The 27,552-nt window shown below is 43.4% G+C and overlaps 1 protein-coding gene across 4 annotated transcripts in view; it reads left to right on the top strand.

The window, feature by feature from the left end:
- SLF2 (SMC5-SMC6 complex localization factor 2) overlaps positions 1-27,552 on the top strand; it is a 124,251-nt gene that overhangs the window by 16,130 nt on the left and 80,569 nt on the right. For 2 of the 4 annotated variants that reach the window (XM_074233896.1, XM_074233895.1), the window contains exon 2: positions 17,093-17,236. In XM_074233896.1, coding sequence (XP_074089997.1) covers positions 17,136-17,236 — 101 coding nt within the window. In that variant the 5' untranslated portion in view covers positions 17,093-17,135. Of the gene's footprint in view, positions 1-17,092; positions 17,237-19,998; positions 20,151-27,552 lie in introns of those variants that run through there. The other 2 variants (XM_074233899.1, XM_074233898.1) reach the window with 1 other exon arrangement.

Below are 27,552 nucleotides of genomic sequence, written 5' to 3'. Positions count from 1 at the left end.
TCTAGGGCCCCTCCCTTACTCTGATTGGAGAGATCCTCCACCATTTAAGGAGGATGCTCAGGATGGTCACCACCTCATTCCCACCTCTGCTGCAGGATTTCATCACGCCCCATACAGGGTACATTTAACTCCCCCTTTTTAGTTTCTTTTGTTTGTTTTTTGCAAGGAAAAAGGGGGTTAAGTGGCTTGCCCAAGGCCACACAGCTAGGTAATTATTAAGTGTCTGAGACTGGATTTGAACCCAGGTACTCCTGACTCCACGGCCGGTTCTTTATCCACTACGCCACCTAACCACCCCTTTTTAGTTTCTTTTAATGGATCATGTCTCCCCATTGGATTGGGAGCTCCTTCAGGGCAAAAAAAATGTTTTTTGCCTTTCTTAGCATAGTGCCTGACCCAGTAGGCATTTAATGATTTTTTGACTATAACCACAATAAGAATCTTCTAGTATTCTTTTTTTATTATTTTAATTTGATTTTAAATTTGTTTATTCTCTTTTTGTACAAATAATGTTTTCTATACATTAATAAAATATTCTTGTTTAAGAGTAAACAGAATACCCCCTCCCCCCACAAAATATAGACTCACTTGAGCAATAAAGTAAAGGGGAGAGAAAAAAATTAAAAAATAATAGTAATAATTGTAGGTATGGCCAGGTGGCGCAATGGACAGAGCCCCAGTCCTGGAGCCATGAGCACCCAAGCCCATATTTGGTCCCATACACCCAACAATCACCTAGCCATGAAACATGCAAGCCACCCCAACCCCACTGCCCTGAAAAAAACAAAAAAAGAAAAAAAAAGACCCAAAATAAAATAAAATAGTAATAATAGTAGGGGTGGCTGAGTGGAGGACAGAGCATTGGCCCTTGAGTCAGGAGCTTCCAGTATTCTTAAGGGCTTTCCTGAACAAGAAGAATTAGCTGTTTTCTGCTAGTTTCCAGAAGACAGAACTAAAATTGAAATTAGAAAATTCAAAAAGGAAAATTTTGGATTTGACATAAGAAAAAGCTTTCTAATCTCTTAATGAGGAATGGTTACTGGATGGATATGATGGAGACAGGAGTATTTGACTTGAGAGCCTTTCTAACTCTGCATCTCTATGATTCAGTGGATACACTCATGTACAGCTCCAATGTGTAAGAAAGTCTTTGTGACCAAAATTGCAAAATTGCAAATTAGGAGTCACCTCATCTGATCATCTAGTGAGTGCGATTTCCTAAAAATACAACAGATAATAAACTGGACTTTGGATTGGGAAGATCTGAGGTTGAATCTTGCCTATGATATTGTGTGAAGCTGTGTGATACTGGAGAGGTCACTTAACCTTTTTGAACCTTGCTTTCCTCAACTGTAAAAATGAAATTAATAACAGTTAAAGTATCCATGAAAAAAAATTTTTATAAAGTAGAATGAAAACTCTTTGAGAAGAAATGAAAACTCTTTGTTTCTCTTTGTTTCTCTAGCACAATTCCTTTCACACAGTTGACAATAAATGCTTGAACTCAAGTAAATTGAACCAGTCCCTGAACAATAATTCCTTCAATAATATATTCAATAAATAAATGGTCACCTTTCCTTTCTTTGAAGTCTCCCAGTGAGGGAAGCCCAGTCCCTTCCAAGACCACTCATTATTCTTTTGGATAATAAATTCCTAAGTTTTTTTTCTTTTATTGCAAACCTAAATCTGCTGCTCTGAAACTTCTCTCCATGGTGTCTACAATAAGCTATCTTCCATGGAGGGATCAAGTAGAACAAATCAAACCTCTTTTTTACATGGACACTTGACCACTCATTGGGATATTGTCTGTCCAGGGGATTGGAGATCAGGCATAGAATGAACTGGGTAAACTCTGAGGTCCTATCACTCAGATTGTTATTTGGGATCTATCATGTCCCCAGTGACCACAGTACACAGCAATCCCAATGACAGGTGATCTCAAGGACCACAGTGAGCTGTGATTACAGTACCTGCCATGACCACAGTGACCTGATGGTTTTTCTTTAGTGGAATGAGTCTCAAAAGCATCTCAAGAGGAAAATGACCTTGAGGACTCAGGGTGAATAGGGCAGGGAGAGACTGAGAGTCAGGGGGAAAAGAGATGGACTTCCATGCTTGGAGTGAGGGGACAGAACTTTAGATCTTGTGGATAGCCACCTCACAGCTCCTCTCTGGGGTCTCCCCCTCCCCTATGATGAGAAAGTGGAGAGAGGATGGGGGGGTATTCCAGTGTAATCTCAAACACTAAAATAAATGATAATGCAGAAACTGACCTTGGAAGTCTCAAGGGAAAAAGCCTTTGGGCCCTTTAGGGCAGGGCTAATCATAGAGGTTGGTTTGAGGGGAATTCAAAGGGGAAAGAGGAAGCTAAGAAGCGGTCCAGGATGAGAAAAACAAAGATGGTTATAGAACTCTCTCACCCCCAAGGCCAATTTATAGGGAATTGTCAGACGGAACTGGCGTGATCCTTAGCTAACCATATTTTAAGCTGATAAATTCCCCAAAGAATACAGGTTCCTGGAGGAAATGAACTTTAACATTTTTGTTTTTCATTTGTCTTCTGAGCATAGTGTCCAGTACATATTAGACCTAAAGTTTATCAAAAGGAATTGAATTGTGGAATGTTGGAAGGAGGATCCTCAAGAGGAGAGGGTTGTCCAGTGAGTCTTTACTTTCACTCTTTCTAACCCAGAACTAGGCTCTCCTCTGAAACAGGGAAAGACACGGACAAAACGGACAGATCACCATTAGAGAAAGAGAGAAAAGTACTTGGGCAGAGATAGGGACTGCTAGAGAAAGAGATAAGAAACCCAAGATATAGGGATAAGGAACAGACAAAGAGTGTGACCAAGACAGATCTAGGGAGACAGGCAGATAGATTGACTGACCACCAAAGCCCCAACTTCAGAGAAGGTCTGGTTTCCAGAACCCTCCTTCCCTTTGCGCCCAGCCATCCTGGGTTGGCTCCCCCCCCCCATCTTCTGGAGCCATCAGCAGCACAGCGGGGGGCAGATGATGCAGAGACGTGAGTTATTGGCACCATTTGGGGCCCAGACTCTCCCAGCATGGGAGTAGAAGGGAGGGCTGGACACAGGAGCTGGAGCTTGGAACTGCTGGGGGTGGGGAAGGGGGGAGGAAGGAAGAGAGGAGGGAATTGAGGGAAGAAAAAAGAGGGAGTGCCTAAAATAGCTCAATCTTCTCTATAGACTCTGTGCCTACCACCAAGGCCTTGGAATGTCTGGGTTCAGGTATTAATTTTCATCTATTTGCAATTTGGGGAAAGACCCTTCAGGTGACCCAATCAAACATGAAATAAGTGTTAAGTTTAGAGATTTATGCTGGAAAGAACAAGCCAAAAAAGGCCCCAGATTGGATAGGACAAAGTATATGGACTGAGACCAACGTGTTAACCATGGACCAGAGAGACCAGAAAGAACCACAGAACAAACAGCCCAGAGAGTAAATCTTGGAATGGCTTAGGTCCTACCCTTCTCTACTGGTCCAACCCCAAAGACCTCCAGTCTCATCTGGCTATTAAAGTCCTATAATACTATTCCATCACATATGCATAAGTGAAGCTACACTGAGGTCTCTCTTGCTCTCTTCTGTCAGTCTGTCTGTCTCCCTCTTCTTTCCCTCCCTCTCACTCTTTCTCATACACACACACACACACACACACACACACACACACACACACACTCTCTCTCTCTCACATACAGTCACTGGTCATGGCCACTCTCTCCTACACACAGTCAGACACAGACTGTTAAAGCTGGAAAGGACCTCAGCGATCACCTGGTCACTCTGCCTAAACACACACATACGTACAAACACACACACACACACACACACACATACACACACACACACACACACACACACACACACACACACATTCTCTCACTCTCCCTCCCTACCCCACCACCACTCAAACCCACTCTTAAACACTCTCCACATTCACATACACACACACACACACACACACACACACACACACACACACACACACACACACTAATAATTCTACTTAGCAAAGGTGATGGCAATACACCCAGTGGGGAGATTAAGAGACAAGCAGACACCTTCATGGGGACGTGGAGGAAAAGCTGCCCAGAGCTGATGCAGAAGTGAGCAAGATTTGAGATGTGTCATTTATCAATCAATGGTCAGTGGGAGTCAGTTCTGATGAGGAGGGATGGGGTTGCCTCTGTGGTCTGTGATCTGAGGGTTGCCTAGGTCCCTCTCTGGCCAAGACCCCATCCCTGCCAGAGTCCAGCCCTCTCCTTTCTCGGCTAACCCCCTCCTGCTTCCCCAGCCCCTTTTCACTGCTCATTCTCTTCCCATCTGCATCTCCCCCCCACCCACCCACCCCCCAGCCATGGCGATAAAAGCCAGATTGGAGCCGGTGCCGAGGCTTCATTCCCCACCATATGGGCTCAAAAGCCAATCGTCAGCTAAGCGATTAAATCAAGTATGTCGAACAAAATGTTATGAACTGACATTATGGGTATATAATTTTATGCCATTTGTTGCCATCTGTTTATCTAAACAGCCCCCGTTCCACACAGACTCACAGGCTCACACCTTCCCCCCCACCCTCAGCCTTCCCCCAGGGTCAGGGGCATCCCCTCCCCAGTCCCAATTTGGTCAGGAATTGGAGCTAAATGTAGATGCAAGGACCCTGGGTGGGTGTAGAATGCCAGCCAGGGGCAAGGGTCTGAAAGGTGATAGAGCAGGGGCCTGGAGACTAAGGGGCTAAAGGGGCTAAAGGCTAGAGGGATGAGGAGATTGGGGACAAGAAGCTAAAGATAAATGCTAGGGGAAGGAGATTAGGGATTGAGGATTCGGGGGCCAAGATATGGACTAGGGACTAATGACTGGAGTCTGCAGGGTTGTGGGACATCAAGTTGCCTCCCACAAAATGTGGAACAAGCAGATGAGATGAGAGGCCTGGGTCTTAGTTCCTTTTGATTTCATAATAAATACTCTACAAACAGTATCTCATTTTATACTCATCTAACCTTGGGTGGTCAGCACTATTATCTTCTCCATTTTACAGACAAGGAAACTGAGGTAGATAGTGGATAAATGACTTGCTTAGAGTCACATGGTTCATACTACATGTCTGAGACTATATTTGAACTCAAGTCTTCCAGACTCCAGAGTCATTCTGTCATCCTAGCTTCCTGGGTACCTCATTACCCCATTTCTTAGATGGATGACCTTGAAAAGTAGCATCATGTAGCAGAAAGAGGATTGACCTGGTATTTTTATGGTATATCTATATCTATATCTATATCTATATCTATATCTATATATAATAGTATAAATAGACAGCATTTATGGTATTAACTAGTTCTATATCTTTAAGAGAGTTATTTTACCTCCTGGAACCTCAATATTTTTGTCTGAAAAATGGGAATAATACTCCTTGTCCTGCCTCCTGCACAAGATTATTTTGAAGATCAAATTAGCAGAAGCCCTTTGCAACCTGTATCCAACTTGCTTTTCCAGGCTTATTCTACATTACTCTCCTTTATCTATTCTATGGGTCAATCAAACTGACCATCTTCATTTTCCTCGAATTTGACATAAAATTTCCCATCACTATTCTTTTGCACTGTGTCTCACATTTGGAACACATTCCCTCCAAACTTCCATGCCTTAGAATTATTGATTTTCTTTAATATTCAGCTCAAGCACTGTCTTTTATATGAATCCATTCCTGTTCTTCCAATTGCTTATGTATATGCCTATGTGTGCAGATATATAATTTATGTGTATATGTATATATGTATTATATATGAGTATCATTTATGTGTATATATCTAAATAAAATACTTATATTTTAGATTTATAAAATTCATATTTACAAAGATATATTTCTATATATTTTGTTATATATTATATACATATAAATTTATACATGTTTATATATAAATTTATATATATAAAATGTATAATGTATATTTATATTTTTATATATAAGGCAGCTAGATAATACAGTGGTTAAAGAACCAGTCTTGAAATCAGGAGGATCTGAGTTCAAATATGTTCTCAGGCACTTACTAACTGTGTGACCTTGGGCGGCTAGGTGGCGTAGTGGATAGAGCACCAGCCCTGGAGTCAGGAGGACCTGGGTTCAAATCTGATCTCAGACACTTAATAATTACCTAGCTGTGTGGCCTTGGGCAAGCCACTTAACCCCATTTGCCTTGCAAAAAAACCCTAAAAATAAAAACAAAACCAAAAAAAACTGTGTGACCTTGAATAAGTCACAATACTAATTGTCCCACATATAGGGCTATCTGCAGTCATTCTGATTCATATCTGGTCACTGGACCCAGATAGCACTGGAGGAGGAAGTGAGGCTGGGGACCTAACACAGCCCCCCTCCACCTCAAATTTAATTCACATGCATGTCAGGGTGATGTCATCTTCTTTGAGAATGAAGGACAAACATCATTTTATATATTTATATATATACATAGATATTAATATATCTAGAAAGAGATTTATAGAGAGAGCTATATTTTTATATATTTATAGAGATGTTTATTTTTATATTAGAAAGGGGGGAGAAGAGAGATTGAGAGGTGTAAACATATGTACCTTTGTAATGCAAATAGGAATTGTCAGAAGGAGAATAGGAACACAACTCCGGAGACAGACAATGTTTCTAACCTAAATCCTAGAATGTCTCAAAATTTGTTCATAGTATGTGCGTTTGGTATACCAGGAGACCGTATAGGCTGAGGTCAGAGTTTAGAGGCTGGAGTAGGTCAGAAAGTAGCTATAGATCATGTGGTAGAGACCAGGATAGATACCAAAGCACCAAGGTTCTCCAAGAGACCATTTTGGGATGACTAAGAGCCTAGGGAGAATCATCTCCTCACACCTTACACCAAACAACAGAGGCCTACTAGAAGACCTTTGTTACATGTGTTCTGGCCCTCTCTTTCAGTACCACTCCTCAGGGTTTCAAGGGAGAAACACAAAAGGTTGGGGTGTTGCTATTCTCTATTCCCACTGATTGGAGCCCCCATTAGCTGTCTCCTCATTGACAGGGGGTTAGTAACCAGAGCCTAGTTCCATTTAACATTGGATAGTTTTGTTTTGTTTTGTTTTGTTTTACAAAGGGATATTGACTTTGAAGACATAGCAAAAACAAATATAAAATCATTTTCTCCAGTGCCTCAGGGACATATTGGATCCTATACTACTTTATTTGGGATGAATGGGTGGGAGGGAAATAGGCTCACAACATAGATCATTTCCTACATTCCTCAACAAAGTCGTATCCAGATTTAGTAGCACTCCTGAGTCTTTCCGTTTATTTTTTAATCCTACACTGTGGAGCAGGTTTCCTTTTTGTCTGTGTTATTTTATTTTATTTTTTCCAATTACATGCAAAGATAGTTTTCAACATTCATCTTTTTTTGTATGATTTTGAGTTCTACATTTTTCTGCTTTCCTCCCTTCCCTCCCCCCCCTTCCCATGACAGCAAATAATCTGACCTAGGTTATACATGTACAATCACATTTAACATATTTCCATATTAGTCATGTTGTGAAGAGTGAGTCTTTCCAGTAGGCTGAGTCGCAGAAATCACCCCTTTCCAAAGATCTCCACTTGCTCCTCAAGGCATTGGTCATTAAATCCTCTCTGGATTCCAACAACCAGATTTCTGTGGTTTGTTCTCCTAACCTTCGAAACTGCCAAGGCAGGAGACTCCACTCCCTTCACCTAAAAAAGAAAAGACTAAACAAAAAGATCAAGGACCAAGTCCTATTTTCTTGAAGCCATATGGCTTCAGAGGAGAGAGAGACTTAAGGTTTCCCCCTTACCACATGGTCTCTCACCCATTGCCATGAGGGAAAGTCATCCAATGAAGCCAAGGAGTGAATGAAGCAAAGAGGCAGTCAAAGCTGACTCAAGCCATTTTGAAGATGCCAACAGTTCTGGTCATGTAGCCAAATGGAAAATGTTCCTCCACAATCAGCCAGGACCAGTTACAGAATATCCAGCCACGTTTGTGGTCACATTATGACATTTGCCTTCTATATCATCATGATTTTCCCAGAAGCAAGTTCCCCAGTGTCCTTGTAAAGAAGTTTCCTCAGTCAAGCAAGCTAATTGGGTCTAGGCATGTACCAGACTCCTATTACCTATAGACCCACATAACTGATTATACTTTATTTAATATTATACTTTTCAGGTTACTGGGAATTTCACTTCCATTATGTCATTTGATCCTCCCCATTCCCTTTTAAGGAAAACAGAGCAAACATTATTTTATTATCCCTATTTTATACATTTAGAAACTGAAACCAGGAGAGGTGATGAGATCTATCAAAGGTTATGCAGTTAATTATAGTTGACATTAGGACTCAGTTGTCACAGGTAGCTAGGTAGTGCAGTGGATAGAGCACCCGGTCTGAAGTCAGACTCATCTTCCTGAGTCCAAATCTGAACTCAGATACTTACTAGTTGTGTGACCCTAGGGGAGTCATTATACGGACTCTTATGCCATGAGTCTTTACTAGTGCATGTACTTGACATGCTAATACTACTGAATCCTCTGGCTGTAAATGCTTAGACATTCCTTTGCCCATGTTTACTCCCTCTAGGTGTCCCGTGGACCTAGGGTGTCTGCCTCTTCTGTTTTTACTTAAACAGGCTTACCTCACTCGGCGGGGTCTTCGGGTGTCCCTGTTCGGGGGCCAGTTCTGTCTGGGGTCTTCTTCCCCGGACTCCCGAGTGAGCTCCTCAGTGGGCACTGCTTCAGGCGTCCCTGGTATTTCCCTCCCCCGGGGATCAGCGAGGAGGGACTCAGGCAGACACGTCTTCAGGAGGCATATGTTTTATTAGGTGCAGAGGGATCCCCCGAATAGCTCAGGGTGATGGCTAATATAGGGAGTTCGTTCTGGGCTGCCACCCCGATCTGCCCCGAGGGCAGAACCTACCACCCGATTGGAGCAATGGACACAGGCCAACCAGGTGAAGCCACTGCTCCCCTTAAGGAACCGTGTCTTCTCTGGGTTGGTCTGACCTCACTCCCGGGGAGGTCCTATCCACCCAGGCGGTCAGGGCCGACCCCCGACATTGCCTCAGTTTTCTCATCTATAAAATGAAATGGAGAAAGAAATGGCAAACTACTCCAGTGTCTTTGCCAAGAAAACCCCAAATGAGGTCATAAAGAGTCAGAAATGACTGACCAATAACTCTTCCCTGCTAATCTAATGATTTTCCCCACTAAACCACAACTGCCACAGATTCATTTATACACAATCTTCAGATTCATGTATCTCAAAGATGCCATGGGTCAACTAGAGCAAAGGAGCAGCACTACATCATAGTCTATGGCACAGTGAGCACCAACTCTAGCTCACCTGACTCTCAAACTCTAAATAGATTCCATTTAGGAACATTTGGACTAATATGACCTTATTTGTGCTTCTTCATGTGAAAAACACATAGAGAAACAAAAAAAAGAGCAAGGAACAAGAAGATGCAGAAACAGGAAGAGAGGGAGATGAGGTAGAAAGGATGGATTCATGGAGGGTTGTGAAATGCAAAGAATATAGTGGGCTCATTTTGTAGATAATTTATTCCCCTTTGATTTCCCCCCATCCTAAGAATGGTTCTTGTTTTTAATTCAATTTTATTTTTGTTCCAAATTATCTCCCTCCTTTTTAGCCATTTCTCTCCTATTGAAAAGCAAGAAATACAATACCCATCATTCAAATGAAATCATGTAAAACACATTTCTAAATTAGTCATATTCTGGGAGGAGAGGACAAGACATAGAAGGAAGTAAAATATTCTTCCATCACCATTTTTAATTCCATGAATTCTCTTTCTAAAGATAGCATTTTTCATCAAGGTTCCCTTGGAATTTTGTATCATTGTATTGATCAGAGTTACTGTCTTTCACAGTAGAGATAACTACAATATTGCTGTTATTGTCTAACTTGTACTTCTAGTTCTTCTCACTTCATTTTGCATCAGTTTATGTAAATCTTCCCAGGTTTTTCTGAAAAGGGATGATTCTGATATTAGACAAAACAAGTTGATGAAATGAGTACAGAAGTAGATCTGACATTGAAACAAGTTTCATTTGTATAGAAAATTAACTTGTCTTTCCAGGAAGTTACGAGGGAGGCAAGCACATCTTGCCTTGGAATCTGTTATGACAATGATAGTGATATTATGACAGTAAATCTCATTCCAAAACCAATCTCAAAATCCTAATCCCAGGATATATTTTATACATAATTAAGTAATGGTAGAATTGCCTTAATGAGGTTCCAATCCTTAGAGCATACACAATATGCTCTCTCTTATACCAACCTATATAGAGGTTTAGTGAATCTATTGCTGGGAATGTATTATTGGGGGAAGGTGTCTTCCTTCTTCCCTCTCCACAATTCAGACCTGCTCAGGTATCCTCTAGTTGCTTGATGTCAGTGCATTATATGGTACTGAAAATCCTTTTTTAACCAATAGAGGTTTTAACCAATAGAGGCTTTTAAACCAATAGGGGTTTGGTGAGTGAACAACTCTAGTGACTTCTTCCTTGGAAGCTTTTGAGTGAGGAGAACTGCTATGGGGTTTAATTGTAAAAGGAGAGGATGTGGTATCAGTAGGAGCATCCCTTTCCATGGACTCCTATTGCTTCTGGGGTTTTTTTGGTTTTGTTTTTATTTTTTGTTTCATGTGATAATTCTTTCCTCCTCTTAGTTGATGAGTATCAGAGATGTACTGAACCACATTATGGCTTTGTAACCTTTGAAATGTTAATAGTCTTCAGAGGTCCAGTAACTGAAATGGGTACCAGCATCAGCTAGCAATCCCAGAAGCCAAGAACTGGTGAAGCCAAGAAGTTACTGAGTGATCTCCTTGACTTGCCCCCAGCAAGGAGTTAGGCAAGCTGAGCAAAAGAATGACTTGTCTCTTGGAACATCACACCCAGAAATGATCTTGGTGGGGACTCACAGGGTCAGGAAATACCTATCATGTCCAGTTGAGAGAATGTTTTGTAGTAACAATCATTTTAAATTTGAGTCTAGGGAATGTAGAAAGGAGGGGATTCTGGGTTGAGGAAAGAGAGATTTTTGCATTTGCATCCCTGCTATAATTTCTCAATAAATATTCCTTTATAAACCTAATTGATGCTTAGTTCATTGCTATTAGGGAGAAGTTAACTGGTTAAATGATGTGAGGGAGCACACCAGTAGGGCCTCTAGAGCAATAGTATTAGAAATCCCTCATGTTCGTTACCAGAACTTCAAGTCAAGAAGTAATAGCCACCCTTTGGGGACACTACCTTCCAGTTCAGTATGCATTTAGGAGAAAGAGCCCAAAGAGTATGCTCTACACTTTATGTGTAGATGGTGTTTCCCCTGAAAGGATGTAAGCTCCTTGAGGACAGGGACAGTTTCATTTTTGTCTTGACTAGTCAATCAATGATCATTTATTAAGTGCCTACACTATAAATATGTATTAAGTGCTTATATGCAGTATAGATAGGAAATAATTAACAGAGGAAAGGTCTGAGTGGTTGGGAAAGGTTCCCATAGAAGATAGAATTGAAGGAAGTCAGAAAAATATAGACTTGTACATAGTGAAATGCCTGGTCTGTAGCAAGTAACAGATAGATAGATGTTTGTGTGTGTGTGTGTGTGTGTGTGTGTGTGTGTGTGTGTGTGTGTGTAATATATATATACACATATATGTATATATATATGCTGATTGATAGATTGATTGATTGATACTAAGAACTATGCCATTTGAAGGGCTCTATTTCTCTCTTTATCCTCTCCACATCTAATCCTTTGACTGAACATAGGACTTTGCTCATAGTAGTTTGCTTAATATATTTTTGTTGAGTGAAGAGTCTCTCATTCTCTAAGGTCCTCTAGGTCTCCCCAAATGACTCTATTTCTCTTACATAGAAACCAAGAGAACTGTCATATCTAATATTCATTGATTCACATTTTCATTTATTAAACATTCATTGATGAACATTGAAAGAAATGTGGAGCAGCATAAGCTACTTTGAAATAATAGTTGGGTGAATGAATAAAGAATTAACTTCTTAAGATGAACAAAGCACTGCACTAAGCTCTGAGAGATTCAAATAGAAAAACAACACAGTCTTTTTTTGTAAGGGCTCTCTTAAAGACCCTGTGATCTTTAGGGTAGAGTAGCAAGGCAGATGGTAGGTAGTGCATCTTCTATCATGGTATTTCCCTTGATAAAGCCATGTCCCTTTCTGATGCTGAAGAATTTGTTGGTGCCAAAGTCTTTGTGATCTATTATTTTTTTATTATTATTATTACTCATTTATTCAAGCTAACAATTTTTTAATATTGCCTATATGTACTTACCTATATAGTTCTTTAACAAATTTTTATTGCTCCTATTAATGTATATATAAATATTGGAATCTGAATCAGCATTAGAGTCCCATATCAGTAGATTAAATTCAACATTCTAATAAAGTTGAGGCATATAGGTGACATAGTAGATAGAGTTCTGGGCCTGCAGTCAGGAAGATCTGAGTTAAAATCCAAGTCCATCGCTTAATCCCATTGTTGCTAAAAAAAACCCAAAAAACAAATAAATAAATCCAGGCTCTGACCTTTACTAGCTGGTGACCCTGGAGAAATTACTTAATCTCTCTTTGCTTCTGTATCCTCAATTGCAAAATGTGATTAATAATAGCAACTATCTCCTAGGGTAGTTGTGAAGATCAAAAGAGATAATATTTATAAAATATTTAACAGAGTGCCTTGCACAAAACAGATGCTTTTATATGATATATGTTACTATTATTATTATTATTATTATTATTGATTATTAAATCTATGGATCTCAGATTCTGCAATATGATAGAACTCTGTCCACACTCCAGTCACTGAACTGTCATGTCATTCTCCTCATATATATAAATTTCCTAACCTATCTAATAAAGAAAACTGACCATATGTTTATAACTTAGTCTGCCCAATGAGGTCTGACTAAGAGAAAGTAGATAGCAGCAGCAACAGGTAGAACTAGAGGATGAAGGAACAGAGCATAGAGGGCCAACATGACCCAAGGGAATGTGCCATTGTCTCCAGAGTCAACAGACCTAAGTTCAAATGCTACTTCTGAGATTGACTATCTGGATGACTTGGGCAAATCATTCGGTTTCCTCATCTGTAAAATGAGAGGAATTCAAAAGATGACTCTGAGATTTCTCATAACTCTCTGGAGTTCTGAGCCTAAGGTATAATAGAAAAAAAAGGTTGGAATCCAGTTTAGCTACCAAAAAGTATGTGACCTCAAGCAAATGAGAGGATTAGACTAGAATAAACAGGTGATCTTAACCTTGTTTTTGTAATTGGTCCCTTGGAAAGTCTAGAGAAGTCATTGGACCCTTTCACAGAAGAATGGCTTTAAATGAATTAAAAAAAAGAAAACTTCACAGGATTACAAAGAAAACCAAGGATATTTGGAATAAAAATGTAATGTTTTTCCTATTCAAGTTGAGAACCCTTGAAATCTATTCATGGACCCCAATACAAGAACCCCTGAATGGAATTTGTCAGGTCTGTTCTGGTCCAGGGATCCTAGAACTTTCAGACAATGAAGTAGGATAATTCCAAAAGATTCAGCCAGTCTTCTAACCCTGGGCAGCCCCAGAAGAATAGCTCTTGGGGACATAAGAAGATAGTTCTGGACTTGGGTGGGTGGAGAAGTTAGGGTATTTGCTCTGCTATGCTCTACCTAGTGGGCCAGCCCCTCCCCTCCTGGCCTTGCCTCCCCAGCCCAGGTCCTGTGGGTACAAAAGGGCCCTTGTTGTGAGTAATGGGACTCCCATGTCAGCCGTATTTGCTGTCAGTGACTCTTATTAAAGTCTCTGGTTTCAGACCCTCCAACCCCCCAGTTATTGTGTATTCTCCCCCGCCCCTGGGCCCCACCCCTGCCCCCAGGCCTCAGGCCCCCAACCAGAGTGTGTCTTCCTTACCTAAATCCTCTGGTCTCCCACCCTTCAGCCTGGCTCTCCCAGGAGATGAAATGATCCCTGAGTTAATATTAGCAGCTGTGGACTCAGGGTGATATCTATACTGACCTTCTCTCCCCCATCCCAGCCTGCTCCCTCCCCCCCCCAAGACTTTATTTAATCTCTCGAAAAACTAGACCTGGAGCTTAAGGGCACTGGGAAAACTGATGAAGCAGCTTTAAAGCGATTCACACACCCCTGTCATACTTGAGGATGCAGCCATGTACTTGTGTACACACACTCATTCATTCACTCTCCTGCTAAGGGCCTACACTCCTCCCTTCTCCCCCCCCCCCCACCTACAACAAGATATAGATCAAGTATAAGGTTTGGGATGTCAATAAGGGATGGGTAATTTATCTTTAAAAAATTACCAATACTCCCTACAGGGAAGGTGATGGGAGGGGGCCAGGGGGCTCTCCTGACAATCTGGGGATCATGGCTGAAAATCTTGCTAAACCTTAAAGAAAAGTTTTAGTCTGAACCTATATTCCAGAACCTTCAGTCTACAATTGCCAATCCAGAACCTTCAACCCAGAACTTCCATCTCAGAACCTTCAGTCTACAGTCCCCAGTCCAGAACCCTCAGCACAGAACCTTCAGACTACCATCTATAGTTCAGGACCCTCAATTCAAAACTTTCATCTCAGAACCCCAGTTTAAAACTTTCAGACCTAAACCCAAAATTTGGTCCTTTATACCATATACTGCTTTCAAATTTAGGGAACATTAGAGAAACAGGGTATGCTTAGCTGGAGTTCGTGTCGGGGGCGGGGGGGAGAAGCAGACACCCCTGCTCAGAAAGAAATTAAGTCATGGGTTAAGTAGGGTGAGAATGACAAAAAGGAACATGGGAATCCTTCCAGAGTCTATTAGTCTCTGCATTGGGGAGATGATCAAGACCCTCTCCTGAAGCCAACTTTCCCATCAATATCTCCCCTAACTTTAGTATACACACACTGCAACGAGATTTGGATCCACCCCTCTCTCTCTACCTGCCATATATGTATCAATGAATGTATATATGTTTCTGTGATCATAACACATCTAGATCAAGTGATCTATATGTGTAGTGGGGAGTGTATATGTATGTTCATACATACTTGAGGCTTCTGGGGAGTATGGGGTGGGTTTGTGTGTACATGGTTATATGGATGGGAGGGAAAGTCATTGACTGGGGAGGGGTATGTTTGTATATATGTATTTAAATGTGCTAATGATAAAGGTAGTCTGATCCTTTACCTGGGTCTCAGTGAGTGCCTCGCACCCATGGTATCTTGGGGCATTTGGGGAGAGCCTCGTGGTTTATGGTGCGCGGGTGAAAAATGGAAACGCTAATAAGGAGTCGTTAAGTTGTCTTGCAAAAATGTTAAATGATAAATTGGATAACGTTATTGTCGAAATGAAATATGTAAAATAAATGAGTTATTTATTTCTAATAAATATTTTGTTTACGATATATTTGTAGGGGTGTTAATTATTTCCCCCCTCTATGCCAGCGACATATAAATTCTAATAAAGTGTTCTTGTTGGCGGCTGCTCCTCCTGGGCCCCCTTCAGGAACCTGGGACCATGATGAATGCCTGAATCACAACTGATTGTTCTAAAGACAGGCCTCTACTCTGCGCTGCTCCCCATCTCCTTTTCCTCCTCTTTTCTCTCCTCATTTTTTTTAAAAAGGAGAGAGTTGGAGAAAAACAAACAGGCTAGAAGTGGGGGGCAGGGAGGGTCTGTAATGATTAAATATCTCAGGGTTAAGTTCCACAGTGACTGTGAGAACCAGCTTCAGGAAAAAGAAGCCAATCCAGGAAAATCCTGGGTGGCTGAGCCCAAATCCTCAGACCTTACCACCTGGTCACTGGCCCTGGACACGCAGTCCTGAGCCTTTGCAATGGACTACCCCAGTGATGATCAAAACTGGAAGAAGCCCCCATTTTCCAGAGTCTATCTTGGCCAGATGCCCTCCCTGCCTTTCTCAGGAGCTACCACCTGCTCCTGTTGGGAAGTCCTTCCTTCAGATTGCCTTAGGATCATAGAAAACTCAGGCTCAAAATGGGTAAAGTAATTCACCCAAAGTGACACAGAAAATAAATGGTCAAGCTAGGTCTAAATCCCAGATCTTCTGGATCCAAATGAATTCTGTCTTTGCTGCAGTGGAGTCACTTTTAGTGAAGTGACTACACCAGTATGTTTCAACTGACCCTTCCCCAAACCCATCTTCCCCCTTGTCTTCTATGATGACTCAATAATACCCCTATCATGGCTCCTGCCCCTCCCAGGTAACCTCCCCGACCCCTAATCCTGAATGTCCCTCTCTGACCCTGAGAACTGAATAGGGGAACAGAGTCTTGGCCCTTTCTGTGCCCAGCCTTGGGAGAGAGGTAGAATACATTCCCCTCCAGAACAGGCTGCCACCCCCCCCCCAAGGTATTATCTTCATCCCCACTGGGCCATAAAACCGCTGAGGCAGGGCATGCCCTGGCCAGGAACAGGACAAGATGCAGGGGCTGTTCTGTTCCTACCTCAGCTGAACAACTTTCCTACCCTCCACATCCAAACCCCCCTTACCCAACAGCTCTAGAGTGCTGACCCATCTTATTCACTAATGTTGACTTCTGACCTTTGATCTTAGCAATTTCTTTGTCTTTTTTGAGGTGCAATAACCATAAGGAAAGAATTATGTCCCTTGGGCAAAAGGGAGCCTGGGGGCCCCAGAGGAGGTATCATGGAGGGTCCCTTCTCAAGTCCAAGAGAGAATTGTTGGGGTTTTGGGGAACTGGACTCAAGAAGGGATGTGGTCAATTAAAGGAGTCTGGCAGGTGAGGGGGCTTTGACCTTTTTCCTAACATACACACATACACACACACACACATATTCCAAACCCCAACATATTTAATCATTCCCCACTTGATGGGACAGTAAAGAGGCTTTCCTTTGTCTACCAGTTTTCAAGCTAAGGGAAATTCATCAGAGATCACTAAATTTAGAACTGAAAGTAGCTTTAGAGTTCATCTAGTTTTCCATTTTTCATTTTACAGATGAGGAAACTGAGGCCCAGAACAAGATCACACCGAGAGCAAGATGGGCTCTAAATCCAGAACTCCTGACTCCAAATTCAGTCCCCTCACTCACTTCCTGGGTGTGCTTACTTCAGGCTGGAGCATGGGGACAGCCACAGATACGTATGTTATTCACTTGGTTGTTGTGTTTCAAGATATTGCTTTGTGATATACATGACCAGGGAAAAAACTGAGTTTCACTTAGTCCAAGCAGAAGGTAGAATACAAGAGCAAGTGATGGAAATACACACCAAAATATCCACAACACTCGGGTTAGTCAGACACAAACACACTAACACATACATACATGCACACACCCCTAGAGTTCTGAGGAGCATATGGACGGATGGACTGTCGCACCAAGACAGACTTAAGCACAAACCCAACCACCCCTTTGTAATACCTGAGGATCTGGGATGGGGAAAAGGAGGGGTTAACACTGGGGGGAGGGCGCCCCCTGCCGGCCACGGTGGGGGGGCCAGGCTGTTCAGCTTTCTAGCTTTAGCTCTGATCGCATTTATATAATCCCCCTTACCGCTCGTTTAAATTGTGTAAATAATCTCTGGTTTAATAGGATTTTTCCATGAATCGGCAACAAACCATGAAATGTGATATTTTCACCATGAGTGACCCTGGAATCAGTCGTCTCTGTCCAGAGTCGGTCCCCACCTCCTAGACCTTAGAACCCCTGGTCTCAGATCCCTCCACACCTCAAACCCCAGAACCCCCAAATTCTGAACCCCAGACCTTCTAGACCATAGATTCTCAAACTCTGGAACCATTGTTTTCCATTTCAGATGCAAAATTCCCTAAACCCTGAGTCTGTCCTTGAATTGTTACCTCTATCGAGAGACAATTTTGGGTCTGAGACCCTGGACCCCTAGACACTAACTCTGCCTGAAGTCAGTTCTGATCCCAGACCCTTGATCAAGCAAAACCCAAACCTGGTAAACAATTCCACCTCTGCCCCAACCCAGATTCTTCTTGCGGGGGGGGGGGGACACACAAATCCCTCAAATATGCCTATGCTGACCTTCCCCTAACCCTAAACCCAGAAACAATGCCTCCTCCCAGTCCCGCTCCATCCCCAATCTCCCAACTCAAGGCAAGCAGAGGAGAGAACGGAGTGAGGGGGAGGGGAGAGGAATGGGAGTGGGGGAGGAGATTGGTTGGTTCTTCCATTCCAATTTGGACCCTAATTAAGGCTAAGGAGCTGCTGGCTTCTGGGCTGACCATTGTCCCCTGGTAATTAATTAATCTAAGAGAATGGGGATGGGGTAGGGCCTAGAGGTTTTGGAAGAGAGGACTAGGAGAGAAGACAGGGAGTAACAACCTCCAACTCCTGCACCCCACCCAAGTCCCTTACAACAGACATCCCCCCAAAATGATCAGAAATGGCTCCTCTTCCTCCAGTTCAAAATAAAAATGAAGAATATAGAGTCATGGTTCAGAAATGAGGGTTCAAGAGATGAGGGAAGACAGTTAAGAGATAAGAAAATCAAGGATAGGAATCTGAGATGGAGAGGTCAGAGATAATAGGGTGAGAGATAAGGGACAAGGATTAGGGTATCACAATCAGAGATGGATGTCATGGTCATTGTCTCTATTCCTCCAAAGAAGACATTTTCCTTTAGATTGAGGGCTTCCATTCACATGCCACAGACCCTGAAGGCCCAGATTCCCCTTCCCCTAAACTATCCTTCCCAAAAAAGGCATCCCTGTTAAGATGGACAGATGTTAAGAGATTCTAGTGTCTAACCATTTGACAGTCCAGCCTAGCCCAGACTAGTCTCAAGGTAGGAATCTGGCAATTGCAGCCTGACCTTATTGGGGGAGGAAGAAAGTGTGCATATTTGGGACTCCCACCTTGGATTCTTCCCCCATAGGCACATGTTCCACTTCATCTGGCTGGGGACATAGCCAGGACTGCCTAGAGTTTTCTGCTCCTTTTTTGGCCCTCACCCCTGGAACTTGATGAATGAACCCCCACTGGGGTATGGGATCTATTCAAGCCACTAGAGAATGTGGGAGCTGTCGGGGGTGCCCCCCCTCATTAGGGAGGCCCCGTCAGCTGGGGCTCATTAACTTCGAGTTGCCTCTTGTTTTAAAACTCGGGCAAGAGGCCTGGTGGGGGGAGTGGGCACATTGTCTGGGCTGCTGCCCTGGAGAGATTAGGCGCCCAGGGAGGGGGGAGCTGAAGGCACTTTAATTAGTTATTTTCAAAGGTTCCTGTCCCCTTTCTCTCTTGACCCCCTCCCCGCCCCCGCCCCCTGGCCAGGCTTGCTTCGATGGGGAGGCCCATGCGACTGGTCATTCGGCTTAAATCCCCAGTCTTTGTTCTGGGCTGGACAATGGGCCAAGAGCTGGCAGAATGAGGATTCTTCCCCCACCCCCAAGGAGGCTCAAAAGGCTGTGGGCACCCCCACCCTGAGACTGGAGCCACCTCCTTCCGGCAGCATGAGGCAGAATGGGGGAGGGGATTGCAGCTCTATGATGGAGATACAGAAAAAAAGGCTAGACCAAGAATCACCATTCTCTAGGTTCTTTCTCAGGGGAAGTGTCAGGAGCCCTGAGATAGACCCCAGGCCTAACATAACCCTGGGGGGGGGGTGTGGACCTATTATGTGGGGTCCTCTAGATTTGGATAGTTTTCAGGGAATAGGGTGGAGTCATTGGCAAATCCAATTATTCTAGGATTAAGTCAGAGCTAAGGAGTTTGGGAGTTAGAAACTTTTTCCTCTATCCCTTGAATAAGCTTGGCTGTGTAATGCCACCATCCCACTCTTTACCCAGGAGTGTGTATGGGGAAAGTTGGGATGTCATAATCACACACCAGAGCTCATAGGGCTTTCCCCACATAAGGAAGTAAACAAGTTTTGGAGAGGGAAGGGGATTCATTACAGATGAAGGAAAAGATGGGGAAGATGGAGAATGAAGCCACTCAAGCCAGAGAGGAAGCTTGACTGTAGGATGAAAGCTGACAGGAAGGCAAGAGGACCCCTAAAGAGACTAAAGAGACAAGAGTCAGAAAGTTGGGGTAAGGGGAAAGTGTGGGAGAAGATACTGGGGGAGTGCCCTGAAGCAAAGCCTGAGAAAGGGAGGGATGTCCAGAGTCTAGAGGTAAGGGATTGTCAGTGAAATCATAGATTCCCAAAAAGTAAGGAAAGGAAGTTGGAACCCCAGAAGCAGGAGCAGAAGGGAGTGGCTGGGGGCAAAAGCAAAGATCCCTATGGCTAGAGGGGGAATTCAACAAAGTCTAAAAAAGAATTGGATTGTGCAGATTCTTGAGAGGGAGCAGAGGCTGAAGGATCTTTTGAAGAGCAACTTGAAAATGAGGGGAGGAGAGGTGAGATAGATTTCAGGAGAATAGAGTAAAGGATCCTGGGAGTACCTCTGCTCCTATAGAGAAGGAAGATATTTGGGGGGTGGGGGAAGATATGCCCAGGAGTAGGGGAAGTCTTAGGAACTGAGGAAAGTTGTAGTTCTAGAGCTCCTTGGTAAAGGGCAGAGATCTGTAGAAGTCCAAGGATGGGGGAGGAGGGGGGAAGAGTATAAAAGGTTGAACCATCCAGAGATCCCAGATGGGCAGAGAATATGGAGTCCCAGGGGGAGGGAGGAGGGGGGGAGAAAATTATTTAAATGAATTATTTGATGCTTCCCAAGAGGTAGGAGCAGTGGTCTCTGGAATAGAACCTAGAAGGGTAAATAGTGAAAATCCCTAGAGGGAGACCAGAGAAATATTGGGGTGCCAGAGAGTTTTAGGGGCCAGTGAGAAATGGGGGCATTCAGGAGGCAAGGGGGTGGAGGCTTCAGGATAACTTGATGATTTGCCCTGCTCAGCAGATTAATGGCCTTAACGAAGTTTCCCTGAGCATGGGAGACGGGGGAGAGGGGAAAGAGGGGCCGGGGCACCCATGTGGAAAGCCACATGACTCGGGATTGATCCGCCTGAAGATGAAACGGAGGGAGCTTCGTGGGCAGCGGAGGCAGGAAACGCCAACACCAATTATCCCCTAGCCCCCTCCTGGCCTCCCGGATCCCAACCCGGGAGAGGAGTGAAGGGGCCATGACCCTCTCTCTCTTTCTCTGGGCTCTGTTTGTGAGCCTCAGTGCGGGCACAGAGGAACGATGTGTAGTTAACCTGTGTTCTATTCCCGTTTGCCGCACATGTCAGTGGCTTTGTGTCCATCTGTGTTGTATACGCCTGTCTTTTCTTGCATGGGACTGTGGGACTTTAAATTCGTCTAGGGGTTTTCGTCCACAAGAGTAACAAAGGTGCGTCTCCATATATATACTCATGTATTGGTCCAAGGTTCCAGAAAATGTAGTCTGTGCCGAGGCCTATTTGATAGTGAAGGCTCTGTCCTATAGGACCTTAGAGAATCTTATGGACAGTGAAGGGGTGTAGGTCAAGGGCAGGTGTATTTGTAAATGGGAGAGAGGGAACACTGTAGATAATCCATACCAGTGGCTAATCCACGATATTTGCATGTTTCTTGATCTGTAAATTTAACTTCAGCTCAGTTCTAGAGGTTGACCATGGGGAAACAGCCTGGGATTAATCATTTATGGTTAATAATCCCCCATGCAGAACACTGAGAAGTGCCTAGGTTATCAGTGTACAAAATGCAGGTTATATACTCCCCTTAGAGAAAACATCTAGTCATTGAAGTCATATAGGCTTGATATTAATTATAGCTATATCTGCTTAGAGAAGGGAGCTGGTGCCTTCCCTAGCATAAATAATATAGGAGGGATACCAAATAAGAAGACTGACTTTACCTGGATAAAATAAACCCTTATTTGAAAGATATCAAAGAAAGCAAAATAAACCCCCTCAAACTCATGCTAAACTGAGTCTAGCAATTTTAATTCATAAAAGTGAGATCTTTCTGTGCTGTGTGAAAGGGTGCTGAATTGAGAACCAGAAGATCTGAAATTTAGCTTTGCTACCTAAGAAACACCTTGGGGACCTTAGGCAAACCGTTAAGCCTCTCTGTGCCTCAGTTTCCTCATGTGTAAAATAAGAAAACTAGACTAGATGAACTCCAGAGTCTCTTTCCGCTTGAAATCTGTGGTCCTCCCAGCTCATTCTCTTAGGATTCTGTGACCCTTGAAGTGTAAGATCTGGAAGAAATAGACCCACTGGCTGCATTATAAGGAAAATGTGTTTATTTCCCGTTTTTAAAGAGCCTGGGTTTAGGAAAAGAAGGGTCTGCTAAGGATTTTCTCAAAACCCAAGACAGTGACTTCTTTTGATTAATAGTGTGGTAAATTAATCATTTCAATCTGTAACTAAAAAAAAAAAATTCTCCATACTAAGATGTGTTTGATCCATTTCGGGGGCCAAAACTCCCATCCCTCTCCCCTTGCATTGCCAATTTAATATCGCAAGTTAATAGGAAAATGTAATTCAAGTTAGAGCATTTTGCTTTACAGCCAGACCTTTGGAACCTTGTCCATTTTATAAAGTGGGGTGAACTTCCATCCTGATTAACGAGATCGTTGTCTTCTGGGAGTTGAGACGAGGACATCCAACGGAGCCCCTCGGGGGCAGCCCCCACTCGGCAGAAAGGAGGGCGCAGGGGGGGAGTCCTGACCCCGGGCTGTTCCCCCGCCCTCCTCCAGCACTGGCCCGCCGCGGCGGCGTCTACAAGGGAGACCAGCCCCTCCCGGGGGCCAGGGAAGGCGGGGCGGGGGCGCTTTGTGCGGGTTATGTGAGCCGCACGTGATGCCGGCCCTGAAACCCAACTCGAGCACACTCATAAAAGGGGTCACTGTCTCTTTAATTAAAGCCCCCTGCTTGGGGGTTAAAGACAAACCCGGTGTTTGATGGTGCAGGTGTGTGAGTGAGGGCCGGGGGAGGGTGGGGGAGACGGGGAGCCTCGGGGGAAGGGGGAGAAGAGCGACGCCTGGGAACTCTATCCTGGGAAGGGGTGGGGGGGCCGGCGTCCTCCGGGGAGAGGGCAGGGGCGGCCTGGGCCCGGTGGGGATGCCCCCACCCCCCACCCCTGGCCGTGGCCTCCACACCGACGCGCACACGCGTGGCCAGCGCCGCCCACCCAGGCTTCCCGCCTCTGTGCCCACTCGCAGGCCGCCGCCGTTGCCAGGCTCGAAGTTCTTGGCCAAGCCGGGGCCCGGCCGAGCTGAGCCTCGGAAGATCGGCCGCTATCGATCCGCTCGGACCCGCGCTGGCTATTGGCAGGAAGACGGACTAAGTTAGAGCGGCCATGTTTCAGGAACGGTGTGTGTGCACTCCATCACCGGCGGGCCGGGGCGGCGGCTGCGCTCAGAAGCCAGCCCGGCTCTCTATTTCCCCTGTAGATCAATGCTAATACTGGGAGCCGGGGAAGATGGATGGAAGCGACAGGAGCCTTGAAATCTGGCTGCACTCTGGGGCCGGGGCTCGGGGCAGGAAGGAGGAGGAGGAGGATGCTGTGCATGAGCTGCGGATGCTGCTGCGGATGCTGCTGCAGATGCTGCTGCGGATGCTGCTGAGGATGCTGCTGCGGATGCTGCTGAGGATGCTGCTGAGGATGCTGCTGAGGATGCTGCTGAGGATGCTGCTGAGGATGCTGCTGCCGATGCTGCTGCCGATGCTGCTGTCTCCTGGCAAGGGCACACTCCCTCCGAGACTCACTCACACCCATGGACGTGCCCCAGCCCCGCAGAAGCTTAGCCCACTCCAACAAATCCTACACACAGAGGCGGGAATCTCCATCAATGCAGACCCAAATACAAATTGTCCTGGACAAGCATGGTCCCTTCCTCAGGTCCAACAGAGCCTCTCAGCAGAAGATACCTAGGGACAAGGATTTTCACATGTCCATGGAGACAACTCCCCACATATGTGTGCATCCACATCACTCACTCCTACAAAGAGATGCCTACACTGACAAAGCCCAAGACACCTAGACATAGGCCTTCCCATAGCTGCTTCAAGTCACTTAAAGAAGCTTGCCTCTTGTCTCCCCTTACACATCCATCTACACACAGTGGCTCACACAGATACACACACACACACATACAGCATACAGTTGCAAACACTGACACTTGCAAAGACATATATACACAGCTATTCATACTGTTGTAATCCTCACTAACAGAGGCCCATGAAGCAGCTGGGAGGCACAGTGGATAGTGCACCAGCCCTAGAGTCAGGAGGACTTAATCCATCCTTAACCGCTTGATACTTATTAGCTATGTGACCTTGGGCAAGTCACTCAACCCCAATGTCCCATGAAAAAAGAGAAAAAAAAGAGTATCTACACAGCCTGATACCCACATGCACAGAATGAGTCACACAGGCTCTTGCATACATCAATCATTATATATATATATATATATATATATATATATATATATATATATATATATATATATATGTATGTATATATGTATGTATATATATGTATATATGTATGTATATGTATGTATAATCACATATAAACACCCTCTTACAGACACACATGGTCACTCACACAGATAAAAGTGGGTATACAATTCCAAACAAAAAACAAACCTACAATCAGTGTGTATGTATAAAAAAACACAGTCCCAAAGAGAAAACTTACCCTCATTATATATGTTCTGTCATATAAGCCACCATGTGGTGACTTCACACAATCATTCACATGAACAGACCCATACATTGCCTCTTGGAGATCCTTATACACAAGCACACAGCCACTCACAAAACCCTTAAGTATACATTTACAAAAAGTCATTCACACAAAGACCCTTATACACATCTACACCACCCCTCAAAGACCTTTACAGACACTAACAAACATGTACACACAAAGCCATTCACTCAAACATCCCCTCACACATTTACTTATACTCAACCCCAAACATAGATTCTAACACCTATAAGCACAACCACTCACATAGACACATACAAATAGCCACTCACACAAAGAGTCCCTTACACATATCCATCTACATACAGTCCCAAATATGAAGGCTCTTATGATCCATACACACAATCTCAAAGAGAAAATATGATACACAGACATAGACATCCTCAAACATATACAGATCATTGCACACACCATCCCTGATGCCCCTCAGGTCAAAGCTCATCTTTTACAAGAAACTTTTCCCAGTTTCTTCTCTTGTGAGAGAATCTTCATTTATTCTAAGTATCTTGTATATATCACATTATTTTCAGGTTGTCTCTTCCCCCAGAATTATGTACACTTTTTTCAGGGCAAGAACTTTTTATACCCAACACTTTTTCTGCCTGTTAATGAATAAATGGTGGTTGTGATGGTGGTGGTTGATAGCTACAATATTCATATGAACAGACCCTTACACATATATACACACATAACCACACAACACACATGTGACACAAAAAGACCCTTTACACATACCCCAACACACAGACAGAACCCCTCATACAGATAATCTAACCATTCAAGTCCTTACATACACACACAAACACATATCAAGCAGAATACAGACCCTTGCATACCAAATCACAGATAACCACTCATATAAACAGATCCATATACACATAGCCCTGCATACCTAGAGAACCACTTTAAGAGTCTTACACATGCAGATATTCATAGATCCTTTTACACATCTACACAATCACTCACACGGGTCCTTCCTTATTCATACATACATACATACATACATACATACTACAAAAAGATCCAGGCATAGACACTCATATAACCCTTTACATTCACACATACACAAAATCCCAAACACATTCTCTTTTAAATACACATATAGTGGCAGGTAGATGGTGCAGTGGATAGAGCACCAGCCCTGAAGTCAGGAAGACCTGAATTCAAATCCAGTCTCAGATGCTTAATAATTACCTAGCTGTGTGACCTTGGGCAAGTCATTTAACCCCACTGCCTTTCAAAAATCAAAAATAAATAAATAAAGACATATACACAAACCTTATACAAATTGACTCTTCCACACAGAGACCTAAACAAACAAACAAACAAACGAAAACAGACCCTAACTGTTATATATACATGCATAGCCATTCACACAAGCAGATCCACATATCTAGCTATTTCTATAGATCCATGCACACACAATCACATACTATTCACATGGTAAACACAGTCATCTTCACATAACTATCCACAGAAACATTCATCAATTTGTTCTGAAGTTTTTGCCCCCCTTGTCTCTGCCTCCTGGATGCCCCCATTTCTCCCTGACCCCTAGAACTTTCAATCTTTCTCTGGCCTCACTACAGGGATTTTCCCTATCTGCCCTTCTATGTTAGATTTCCCAAGACCAGGAGCATTAAATAATTCATTTAATTTTCATTGCCCCTTCCCCACTACCCCACCCACCCAAGACTCCACTCATACAAACAGACCAGAGCACATAACCCACTCACTCAGTACACATACACAACCACTCACAGATCCCCTTACATGCATATACACAGAGAACCATTCACACAGACCACTAGATACACACCACTCATACAGAGCTTTATCTGTTGCCTTCAGCTGATTCTAATATGTAGTCATTCACACAGACCCTTTCATACACGCAAATATTACCTTACACACATATAAGCACATACAACCCCTTAAAGAGCTCCTAATATGCATATATACCCCCAGCTGCATACAAAACAGATTTTTACCACAACACACCAGCCCTCACAAAATCCTTGATATACATGTACACTCCTGTAGAAACATAACCTTCTCCACAAATAAGTTCAGCCCCCTACACTCACTTGTGTAAATTCCTAGCCTTACAACTAACCTTTCATGCAATTTAACCCTTGCAAAATGACACACACAGCCCCTCTTTCAAGCACAGCTTTACACCTACTCTCCTTTATACATACATACCCACAGTGCCCATCAAATAAACACAAAACTTTTTTTTAATCTTAATAGTATTTTTCCTGATTATATGAAAAGATAATTTTCAACATTCATTACAATCATGTTAAACTTATTTCCATCTTAGTCATGCTGTAAAAAAAGAATCAGGACAAAAGAGGAAAAAAACCACTAGAGAAAAATAACATACAAACCCTTACATGCACAGTTGCTAACATAAATCCTCCCACACAAGCCCTCACACCAATAGCCCCTTACCCATGCTGGTTCAAACCAACCCAGCCTTCAACCAAATCCTCATTCATAGGGATAGTTACATGTTTACACCTACATTTCACATGAACAGATTCTCAAATGCACACTCACACCAAAAAAAAAAATGTGATGAGCACCTGGCCTATATACACATCATCCCCTACACTTAACCATATGGGGACCTTACATAAACACATACATACAATTCCCCCCCCCGAAAAAAAAAACAAACAGAAACTCACACATAGACACATAGCCCTAGATAGAAAAAATTTGGACACACTGCTCCTTATCCAGATTCTCACACAAACATTACCTTGCATAAATAAACATATACAAACA

The sequence above is a fragment of the Macrotis lagotis genome, chromosome 4, assembly GCF_037893015.1.
Source record: "Macrotis lagotis isolate mMagLag1 chromosome 4, bilby.v1.9.chrom.fasta, whole genome shotgun sequence".
Taxonomy (NCBI): Eukaryota; Metazoa; Chordata; class Mammalia; order Peramelemorphia; family Peramelidae; genus Macrotis; species Macrotis lagotis.
Note: the sequence above shows the minus strand (reverse complement) of the source record. Positions and strands in the feature narration are given on the sequence as shown.